A 12,369-nucleotide genomic window follows, 5' to 3' on the forward strand; every position below is an offset into this window, starting at 1 on the left:
TTTGATTTACCTCTTTCACCTTTCTCCAAGCGCTGCCTGGTGCACTATTAAGCAGCAATGGTAAGGCCAATTTATGGACAAAGCAGAAAAAACACAAGCCCAGACGCGTTAAACACGGTGAACACATCAACACTTCTGATCACAGAAACAGAAAAGCTCCACTGTGCAGTGAAACCCGGAAGTTGGTGTAAGCTTCCAGTGGTTGAACAAGAGAACAACTGCGACTACTGTACAGAAGTGCAGCCACATGGCTATAAAGGAAGCTGTGTAGCCAACTTCACAGTTCACTATCTGCAGTTAGGTGAATGTTATTGATAATTATTGCCTCATAAGCGACCAAATCGATTTCTCAGTATGACTATACCAAAATGAACATATAAGCGAGTATAGTTAAGGCCCCTAATTTTCCGTGGCGCAAATTTTTAAAGGTACACCGAGGGCAACTCCGTCTAATTATTGTTCTCAGTAAAAATTGATCCTACGGCTCTTTCTGGGTGCATTACCGTTTGTCCAGCAGAAAAAGATCCCATTCACGATGGAGAAAATTGAATTTAAAATTTTTTTCTGCAACTCAATTCAAACTTGTGACATCCACACTGAGAAGCACTGGCTGCCGCTGTAATGAAGTGAATATGAACAGCGGTGTTGCACAGCTTGTGGGATCCACACCCAAAAATTCAGAGTTGACACACTTGTTTACTCAGTTTCTTAGAAGTGTGGGAGCTGGCTGCTGCCAGAGATGCGGCACTTGACGCGCTAGCTTGCTTGCGATGGGGGAGCAAGCATGTCAAGGCAGCAGCAGAAATTCTATTGTTCCCAAATTCTACTTTTCAAGAAAATTTAGATGATTAAATAACTAAGTTTCCATCGTTCTAGTATTCTTATTGAAGCCCACAAGAACAATATCAAAAATGTAGCTGCTAACATCCAACTCTACAAAAAATGCTAAAATCTGCAATAGACCCTTTACAAAAGTTAGCGCCATCTAGCGAGAAAAACATGAACAGCGCACGGTGGCCATGTTTGGTTCAGTCCGTCCGCGCCGCCCGGAGTACTCGGAGGACAGTTCACTGTACCCGGAGAGTACGCGCCAACGTGAGCCCTCGTGGAACTCGTGCACGCACAGCGAGCTTCATTGGAATTCCCGCAAGTGATTGCGTCATTTGTTGGCATCACAATAGTCGGTGCTAGCACCAAGCTCCATTCGGAATGCCAGCATGTTGCTGCGTGCCTTTCTGCAGCCAGCGCAGCGTCGTAGACGCGCACGGAAACAAGGTGTGTATACGACCGTTCGTTTGCATTCTTGATCGGCTTTACAAGTGTCACTTGCAGCATGTCAGGCATTACGGCATGTACCTCTGACTGGGAGATAGCTCATAGAACGCGATCGCGATCACCTGAAACAGCGAGGTTATTTTGGGTGCAATGGAGCCTTGTGAACTTCACGAAAGCTTGTGCTGAGATGGAAAATGACACTGGAGAAGGAGCAATACATGTGTAACGAACGCTAAAGCTCGAATAGATCCATTGGAGCCTTTTGTACGTGGATTGCATTTGCCATTCTCTATTTGACTTATTACAAGGGCATGATTACCGAAGCTAGTTTTCAAACCATTGTGTGAAATGGCCGTGCATTGTGCAGATGGCAAAATGGTTGCCTAGGGCGCCCAAGCTGTCTGTTTCACGCTACAAAAGCGCCTGCCAAAGCCGCGGCGTCCTGTAAAGCAGGAAAAGATGAGGCATCACACGTGTAGCGTCATGCTCACATCCAGCCCGTTTCAAAAGATGTTATCGCCTGATGACGCGTGCGAAGTCCGGTACGCGTCCAGAGCGCGCAGCTCAGGTTTGTAGTCTGTGCCTATGAATACTTGCCAGCGCGATCCACAAAATAATGAAGCTTGCGTTTCACTCTAGTGGGTTTTCTCGAATCCCATGATGGTTTCCCGAAAAGTCAGTTGGTTTTGTATAGATGACGATTTCTTGTTTATTTCCTCTTTTAGTATATAGACATTTCAAGCTTTCACCTCATATGCAAGAGCTGAAATGGGCGGCCTCGGAAAAAGGGAACTGTGCTGAAATGATAAGGAATTTTAAAAATCAGCTATCACCGCGCCATGCCTGCTTCGCGCAAGAGTTCGTGTGATCAGATTCTTCTGATCAGCTATAATGTGGTGCTTGTTGACAAAACCTGTTTATTATTTGTGCAGGTCTCCTTCCATGGTTTCCCAAGCAACCCGGCTTTGAGAAAGAAGTGGATTATTGCAATACGCAGAGATGTGGGGAAAGACTTCACTATAACGCATCACACCACGCCTCGGCTCTCAAAATATGCCTCTAGCCGTCGCTGGCAGAAACCTTCAGGGACAAAAGAGAGGTCCCTAGACCAGGAAAGGACTTCGCTTGACATTGAAAATCCGTTCCACGCACAGTACACTTGGCGACGTTACAAGCACGGACACAACGACGGACACGGAGCGGATGGACGAAGCGATCCAAAGATGGCCGCCACCGTGGGGTCAGGCGAGGTCAGCGTGCCTGTCACTGTTGCCAGACCTACTTTTGTAAACCCTCTATTATCGCTGTATCACGAAAAACTAGGGACCTTAAATATAACAAAAGGCACTCACAAACCTTCAAGTGGCTACATGGTTTACATCATCATCATCAGTAGCAGCCTGATAACGCCTGCTGCAGGGCAAAGGCCTCTTTCATGTTTCTCCAATTTACCCTGTCCTTTGCCAGCTGTGGCCACCGTATCCCCGCAAACTTCTTAATCTCATCCGCCCATCTAACTTTCTGCCACCCCCTGCTATGCTTGCCTTCTCTTGGAATCCACTCCACTACCCTAAAGCACCAGCAGTTATCTTGCCTTCATAATACATGCCCTGCCCAAGCCCATTTCTTCCTCTTGATTTCGACTAGGATGTCATTAAACCGCGTTTGTTCCCTCACCCAACCTGGCTGCTTCCGGTCGCTTAACGCTACACCTATTATTTTTCTTTCCATCGCTTGCTGCATTGTCCTTAACTTAAGCTGAAGCCTTTTCGTTAGCCTCCACATTTCTGCCCCATAGGCGAGTCCCGGTAAGATGCAGCTTCAACTGATCAGCTATGATCAACTGAAGCATCGCCACCTTAGGCCTCAAAAGTCTATGAAAAAACAAACAAAAAAAAAACATTGAAGACATCATACGGTAAACTCAAGTTAACTGTCCTGCATTAAATCTTTATGTCGCACCATATTCTGAGCCTTTGAATAGCACCTAAGTAATCTGTAAGGCTTGTGTTTCAAATAACACATGTGACCCCCATTTTCCGAATCTATAGCTTTCAATGGAACATGAACATCCTCAAAAAAGATGGTGTACATGCTGGCTCACCAGAAAAGTCTGATGGCAATGAACACAAGACACTCGACAAAGCCCAGGTACAGAGGCTGGTGGAATGTTGGTAGTGCTCGGAGCCAAGTTGATGATTCGGTGGCTGAAATGAGCAGTTCTAAATCAAAATTGGGCTCAACGCTTTCAGTCTCCTCATACCAATTGCCTTTCCTTTGATAACTCTGGCATTATGCAACTACCCAGTGCATCAGTACAGCTAAGAAAAAATAGTGATTTTAATAACAGAACTGATTACTGTATTAAGCAAAGCGATGAAAAAGTAGAGAACATGATAATGGGAAAAAATAGTCAAAGTGCATAAGTTATGAAGAGTGACACACAGTAAGCTTGAAGAACTTTTTAGTTGTCTGAATTGAATAAAGTAAGGCGAAATTCAGATCTCAAAATCACTATAGTTCTAACATACTAGCAGTCATGTTGTCTCTATACATATGATAAAGGAATGGAACTCACTCAATTAAACAAGAAATTCAAGACAGATTATATTTACCTCACTTGCATTTTACAGCAAACATGCAGGTTTATGAAAATGCAACTTCTCTACACTGGCTAACAGGGGATGCAATCTTTTAGCGCAAAATTTCTATCTATCCGGTATTGTACAGTCGAATCTCAAAAATGCAAACTCAAAGGGGACAGAAAATTTACTTGAATTAACCTTGTTCAAACTAAGTGGAGCCTGATCAGAAAAAGGGGGTAACTTAACTGGGGATGTGTCAGCATGCAATAGGTCTTTTCGTGCATATACAGCTCAGAAATGAGAATTAGATGAGTTCGAATTAACAAGATTCTACTGTACTACTAGAAAAAGCTGCGGAAATTCCAGATTACCTGGCAGCAAGCCATTACAACTGAAACTGCAAAACAATTTTGCTCCAATATACATTCATCAACAAAGTTGACACACAATAACTACAGTCTGGATGTTTACTTCTAGTAGCAGCAGCCCATACTCTTCTATGCAAACTAATGTCACCTGAGTCACTTTGGATGCCAGCAAAATATGCAGAGAAACCAACCATAACAATTCAATCATATCCCGTGAGCTCAATGAAGCACAGAATGGGTACACTGCGAGATGATGCGATGTGTAACTTGCAATGCTGCCAGAATGAACACAGGGCTGAACATGCTATGTTTGCAACACAACATACAGAAAGATCAAAGCTTCAGCATTTAAGATGGCAGTGCCCAGCGTGGTCTCATAAGATCATCTACATGTCAACACAATGACTCACCAATTGGCTCTTGGGCAGCCTATCCGCTGGGATGTTACATTGCAGATCAGCAAGCAGTTGCAAGGGCAGCGTACATACTTTTTGCCAGGAGGTGCATGCCGGATGGGCTAAAATGAAGAATCAGGCCGAACAAAAATCAATTTCACAATAAAAAAAATTCGGCTGTTAAAGACCGATAGTCCATAACTACAGCGCAAACGACAGGACAGAGATGAAGAAGGGACACCACACAGCGCTGACTCACAACTAAAGTTTATTGGATGCCAGAAGGTATAAATACCTCCCTGGCGGCCAGAAAGAATGCAGTCGACACTTACATGCGTGACTGACATGATAGTGTACCAGTCAAATGCCGCCAAGCAAATCACATGCGCGAGAATACAATATAAGCAGTGACAGAATAAAATATAATCAGTGAGCAAGCACTTGTCAAAATTCGCAATCAAGGTATCTTCTTTCTTTTTCTGACAACGCGACAGATGAAGCACTGATGCATTCTTCCGAGAGCCTACCTATTAAGTGAGCTTCAATGATCTCCCTTGCTAACGAGTCACGGTTCTTTTCTAACACTGCACTTTCCTGATAGTTTGGCGCACAGACGTAGGTGTCATCGTCATCTTCATTGCCTTTGCAGTGCCTGCAATGTTTCGCCATGTGGCCAGAGATAGCGACACGGGAGACATTATACTCATGCTCTCTGAGTCTTTCGTTTAAACATCGGCCGGTTTGGCCGATGTATCGCTTACCACAAGACAGTGGCAGCGAATATATCACCCCTTCCTGGCAAGGCACGAACTGTTTTGCGTGCTTTATCGGGCACTTGCGCGATTCTTTAATCTCTGAATTGACATTCTTAATCAGGCTGGACAGTCGTTTGGGCGCCGAAAAGACGACATCAACGCCTGCATGTTTTCCGATTCTTTTCAGATTGTGCGACACTTTGTGAAGATATGGCACCACAACAATCTTCCTTTTCTTCGTCTCTTTCGTACATTTACTATTTCCTTTTGATTTTAACTTTTCCAGTAGTTTTCCTGCCACGGAAACTAATAATTCAGACGGGTAGCCTGCCTTTGCCAGGCGGTCTACTTGGTTGCTGAAGCTATGCTTCAACCTGTGTTCACAGGATTTGTTGACTGTGTTGCTAAAAACGGTATGTACAATTGCTCTCTTCACCAGCTTGGAGTGAGCTGATGAAAACGGCAAGATGGGCTTAACAGCACGGGGCTCATAAGCCCAACAAACATGAGATGGACTGAAATGAAGCGAAAGATCTAAAAACCTAATAAAATCATTCAATGGTACTTCGTGTGTTAAAACCAATGGTGTGAGGCATTCTGAGAACACCGAAAGGACGTCAGGGAATTGCTGCTCGAAATCGAGGTTGTCACAATCTAAAAACACAAGGTAGTCATCAACAAATCTAAAAATGCTACAAACTCTGTAGCATTGAATGATTTTATTAGGTTTTTAGATCTTTCGCTTCATTTCAGTCCATCTCATGTTTGTTGGGCTTATGAGCCCCGTGCTGTTAAGCCCATCTTGCCGTTTTCATCAGCTCACTCCAAGCTGGTGAAGAGAGCAATTGTACATACCGTTTTTAGCAACACAGTCAACAAATCCTGTGAACACAGGTTGAAGCATAGCTTCAGCAACCAAGTAGACCGCCTGGCAAAGGCAGGCTACCCGTCTGAATTATTAGTTTCCGTGGCAGGAAAACTACTGGAAAAGTTAAAATCAAAAGGAAATAGTAAATGTACGAAAGAGACGAAGAAAAGGAAGATTGTTGTGGTGCCATATCTTCACAAAGTGTCGCACAATCTGAAAAGAATCGGAAAACATGCAGGCGTTGATGTCGTCTTTTCGGCGCCCAAACGACTGTCCAGCCTGATTAAGAATGTCAATTCAGAGATTAAAGAATCGCGCAAGTGCCCGATAAAGCACGCAAAACAGTTCGTGCCTTGCCAGGAAGGGGTGATATATTCGCTGCCACTGTCTTGTGGTAAGCGATACATCGGCCAAACCGGCCGATGTTTAAACGAAAGACTCAGAGAGCATGAGTATAATGTCTCCCGTGTCGCTATCTCTGGCCACATGGCGAAACATTGCAGGCACTGCAAAGGCAATGAAGATGACGATGACACCTACGTCTGTGCGCCAAACTATCAGGAAAGTGCAGTGTTAGAAAAGAACCGTGACTCGTTAGCAAGGGAGATCATTGAAGCTCACTTAATAGGTAGGCTCTCGGAAGAATGCATCAGTGCTTCATCTGTCGCGTTGTCAGAAAAAGAAAGAAGATACCTTGATTGCGAATTTTGACAAGTGCTTGCTCACTGATTATATTGTATTCTGTCACTGCTTATATTGTATTCTCGCGCATGTGATTTGCTTGGCGGCATTTGACTGGTACACTATCATGTCAGTCACGCATGTAAGTGTCGACTGCATTCTTTCTGGCCGCCAGGGAGGTATTTATACCTTCTGGCATCCAATAAACTTTAGTTGTGAGTCAGCGCTGTGTGGTGTCCCTTCTTCATCTCTGTCCTGTCGTTTGCGCTGTAGTTACGGATCATCAAAAACACCAACTCGCCCAACAAATGCTTTTGTCGAAAGACCGATAGGTCAGTCGCAACATCTGTAACTTACATGCTCATAATTAAATATTCATGCATGCCACAGTACATATCTCGAAGACACGTTCCTCAGACATCTGTGCATTCACTAGAAGCGCTTTCTTTCACTTCCAAGAGTCGAACAGTCGTGGCGGAGTAGAAGCGTCTCTGTCTCGCATGCCGGAGTTTGATTCCCATCTACACCATAATTTTCTTTCGTTTTTTTTTAACAGAACATGACCTTCAAGGTTTGTACATGAGAAGTGGAGCTTTTGCTCCACAAGTACTCTGGAGAGCTCGCGGCAGACTAGAGGGCCTCTGAGCATGCTGTTACCACTCTACAATTACAGTACTAGGGTTGCAATATGGCAACCTGGAAGGGCAGTAAGCGACTGAGTCACGAAAGGTTTTGGTTTATGGGGTTTAATGTCCCAAAGCGACTCAGATTATGAGGGACGCTGTAGTGAAGGGCTCCGGAAGTTTCGACCACCTGGGGTTTTCTAACGTGCCCCAACATCACACAGTACACAGGCCTCTAGCATTTCACCTCCATCAAATGTGACCGCAACGGCCAAACCAACGTCTTGCAGTTCACCAGCCAAGTACCATAACCACTGAGCCACCATGGCAGCTATACTCTTCACAAATGGACATTGAACCAGGACTAACAATACCCTAGGGATTGCATGGACCATGATAGACTTGTAGTATTTATACAAAAAACAATACGGTAGCATTAGTAGTAGTAAGGGTGAGGTGGTGCAGTGGCAAATGAGGCCATAACATGACAAATACCAAACACAAGGTAACATGTTATTTAAGGCTATTAAGGATAACACTCTAGATGATGGATTAAAAATAACATACCGTGAGAGTAAGAATAATCATGGGGCGCAGACTAGGTCGTCACAGAGAGTGTCAAAATGTAGCTGGAGTGAATGAAGGAAACCAATGTCGCTAAGGAACTACTAAAAGTCTGTTTATGTGTAATGATCATTGCCAATTACAAATGCGGCATGGAACAGGATGTTCTCTATGAACCTTGCAAAAATAATGTTTTGGTTCATGAGATGGACATGAAATTAATATGCATAAGACAGAAAGAGCTCCTCCACATTCCCTCACAGCTAGGTTGGTCCAGGTTGTGCAGAAGGAACTCATGCTGTGTCAGTTGCGTATCCCTGGTTCTTAGTTTTGTTAGGATGACTTCATAAAAGGGTCTTCAGACCTGCAGTTTTTCAACCATTGCAATGAAAGTTTTACAAGGTGTAATTTGTTGTTTTCTTCTGTGTTCCAGCCAGACTGATAATTAGTTGTTTTAGCTTTTTAAATGTGCATGAATCTGTCTTCGAAAGGTACCTCCGTTGCCTTCAACGCATACCATGTAGTCTTATGCGCTGCACAAATAGGACCCTTTGTTTTTGGGCAAAACCTGTCGTGTTAAACCCGATTTCTCCTTGAAAATGTGCCTTCTATAGAATGCACTTTTCCAGTACCCTAAGTTGAAGACGTTCCATGAAAATCTGCAGATGTTTTGTGTTTAACCCAGAGTGGTCTTTTCCATTAACTACACATACAAACGTCTTGACGCTCATTTTTCATGATGTGACTGAATTTGCGGATAAGTTTGAAAAGTATTTTTCAGAAGTGAGAGGCCAAAGCACAGATACTGACCAAATGTCTTACTGGTATCATAGTATCAAGCACCCAGCTAACAACGTCCTGATTCAAGGTTCTTGTGCATTTAAGGGGGGACACTGGTCTTGAAAAGAAAATTTTATTAATGTATAGTCATAGTTATGAAATTTTCAGGGCACATGTATTTTTGTGCACTGATTGTAGATATGTCATTTAATTTCATGTAAAACAATTCCTTGAGCACTTATGCACTTGTTATGGAAGTATTTTGCGGAGAGTTTTGAAGAAAATTTGCTGCAGGAAACTCGCTAAAATGTATGCCATTGGGTTCTCTTGACACCAAGGAATACAATAAGGGTAAAATTATCATCCTGGCTCTCATAGAACTTGAGTTATAGGGTACTGAAGCTGCCACTTCAGAAACAGGAATACACATTTTCCTTCTCATTTCTGAAGCGACAACTTCAAAACTCTATAACTTAAGTTCTATGATAGGCAGGAAGACAATTTCACCCTTATTGTATTCCTTGATGTCAAGAGAACCCAATGGCATACATTTCAGCGAGTTTCCCGCAGCAAAATTTCTTCAAAACTCTCTGCAAAATACTAGCATAAAAAGTGCATAAGTGCTCAAGGAATTGTTTTACATGAAATTAAATGCCATATTTAGAATCAGCACACAAAAATACATATTCCCTGAAGATTTTGTAACTGTGACTTCATTAATAAAAATTTTTTTTTCAAGACCAGTGTCCCCCCTTAAAATGGTTGATGTTGAATTAACGTTTTCACAGAGTACAAAGGTAAGCGAGTCTTGCACGTACACGGAAGTGCTGTGCAACAGATGACAACACACTAAATAAGTGCATAAATAAATGTAGTGAAACCTGGCATTTCCATGTGGTTTATGAAAATGTTTAGCAAAATAGACAGTATTTTATTTTATGTCCCACACAAAAAAACGAGTGCTCATAGCTAATTGTCTTTTAAGGCAAAAAACAACCTCAAAAACCTGGAATTATGAAAGTTTTTCTGAATAACCAGATTTGTACCCAAATTTGAGCTAAACATACAACCTGATTTTTACCCCTCAAATTCTGGAAAAAATAAAACCCCAAAATGAAGGGCCCTATATATAACCAGCTTCCTGATTTTTCTTTTACATCTGCATGGCCAGCAGAATGTTCATGTTTGTCCCCTTGCACTTGCCTTTTTTGCAGTTCAAATTGCAGCTGGCTCACTACAAGTTTCTGTTTGAAAGAATGCCCGCTACAACCATCACAAAACGAGAGTTGATGACTATTACATTTTTTTATTCAGCTCCTACCTGCATCTTTACTGCAAAGTGTGCACTGTACAGGATGGATGATGTTTCTTTAACCTTTATAGATTTTTACTTTAAAAATTGAGAGATGCGTCGGTGCGGTCTGTTGAGCTGTACTGTCCAGCAAAGTGGACATTATGCACCTCATATGGATCAATTACTACACGATTAATGAACTATAATTACCTGATAAACTTTATTATTTTTGACTTTAGGGGCAAGGTTATGCTAAAAAATTGATGGCTGTCAACGTCGAAGGTGAACCGTTTTTGAATTTTCTAATTGGCAATGCAGTTCAAAATACTGAACGTCAAAAATATGCATTTGCAAGTTCACTGAGTTGGCTTCCCCGCATTGCCCATTTATAAAATGATCTCTCTTGCACTTCTTATGCATCAAAATACAGGAGCAGTTGGTGTATTTGATGAATACACCATCACGCCTGCATTTGACGATGTAGCAGTTCATTTGATTTCAGAGACGATACCACGCGCAGCAATGCCATCTTATAACTAGGTAATGCGGGAATGCCAACTGAACAAGCTATCAAATGCATATTTTTGACGTTCAATATTTCGAACCATACTGCCAATTAAGAAAATTCAAAAACAGGGCTCACCTTTGATTTTGATGGCTGTCGATTTTGCAGGGTATAACTTTGTACTCTAAAATAAAAAAATAATCAGGTAATTTTGGTAAATCAATTGCATAATTATTGATCCATATAAGGTATATAATGTTCGCACTGCTGTACAATCCAGCTCCACAGACTGCACCGATGTATCCCTTACAGTTTTTAAAATAAAAATCCATAAAGGTTCAAAATATTCACCCTGTATACAGTGAATTCTTGTCAATTCAAACGGATGATTTATTTAAACTAATGCTTGTCCTCTCGGCATCAAGGGTATTCAACTCCACATAATTTTAACAAAGTCTCAGTCCCCATTTTGTTCTTATTATCAAGAGTGAACTGCAGTTCACCTGTGTATATAGAGGCATTAGAGTTAAGTTCAGCACCTGTCCTAGTAGGACTATGCACCAATGCCACTGTTACCAAGTTCTTAGTCTTTGAACCACCTGCATGTAGTATGCAGCATACCTGTCATAACATCTGAGGATTTCAAGGAAAGTACCTTGTGTTACTCAGCACACATTATTCCGTTCGTTGTTTTGTGCAGTTGTTAAATCATAGTGGGTCAGCTCTCATTCTCAAGGGGCAGTGGCCTTAAAAGGACAGTAAAAAGGTTGTAAGTTATGGGTTTCAACTATAGTCCGATACAACTTAAGAACATAGCTTTTCCCCGTCAAAGGACTCCCTTCCAGCCAATGGTGTCGGCCGATTCACGTGGCCCTGCTAGCGTGATAAAGTAGGGAGATGTAGATGGAAGGGAATAATCCCTTCCCTCTATGGTCGGGGATAGACCCCTCTCTCCATTGTTGCACTGCTCCCTGCATTGTCATGCTAGTAGGGTCATGAGAATCAGCAGACACCAATGGCTGGAAAGGGGTCCTTTGATGGGAAAAATCCCCGAGCGTTCTTGGGTTGTATCAGACTATAGCTGTCAAAATCACAGGGATAGCGGTGGCATGTATTGTAGTGATGCTGATTTCTGGCTCTGGCGAGCTTTTCAAAGTGGTATCTCCTAAGCGCTCAGTAGTGAGGATGTTGAAATACACTGGGTGGTGTATGAGAGACTCACGGAAATATCAGCAGCTTTCTAATGAAGGTTCCTAACAGTCAGCATAAGTGCTTTCAAGAGATGTATGGCAGGCATTGGCCAGAAGTCAATCTGACACAATGAGCTATGTCTAACCTGCTAAGTATAGCGCGGCATGCAGTCATTCACTACAACAGAGTCATATTTCAGCTCACAGTGTATCAGTTCCCTGCATACTTTCAATATAGATTCACAATCTTTTGTGCAATAGGACCTTAAGGACATTACTTTGTTCAATCGCAGCTTCAAGTTATCGAAATAACATTTAACGGCGTTAAGTTCTGATCTAGAGTCATGAAAACAATATGGTAGTAGCTTGCTTCAAAGGAAGTGCTATGACTGAGTCAAAGGTTGCAATTTTGATGTATGTTTGATGGAGCCGCCGTGGTGGCTCAGTGGTTATGGTGCTCGGCTGCTGACCCAAAAGACGCGGGTT

General features: G+C 42.5%; 1 protein-coding gene across 1 annotated transcript in view; it reads right to left on the reverse strand.

Annotated features, from left to right (window-relative positions):
* Positions 1-12,369, reverse strand: part of LOC149350322 (type I phosphatidylinositol 4,5-bisphosphate 4-phosphatase-B) — a 31,158-nt gene that overhangs the window by 14,250 nt on the left and 4,539 nt on the right. The window contains exons 3-4 of the mRNA XM_089579334.1: positions 4,639-4,745; positions 3,380-3,482 (exon numbers count right to left, since the gene is read on the reverse strand). Coding sequence (XP_089435460.1) covers positions 3,380-3,482; positions 4,639-4,745 — 210 coding nt within the window. The remainder of the gene's footprint in view (positions 1-3,379; positions 3,483-4,638; positions 4,746-12,369) is intronic.

The sequence above is a fragment of the Amblyomma mixtum genome, chromosome 3, assembly GCF_055824585.1.
Source record: "Amblyomma mixtum isolate Tamu chromosome 3, ASM5582458v1, whole genome shotgun sequence".
Classification (NCBI taxonomy): domain Eukaryota; kingdom Metazoa; phylum Arthropoda; class Arachnida; order Ixodida; family Ixodidae; genus Amblyomma; species Amblyomma mixtum.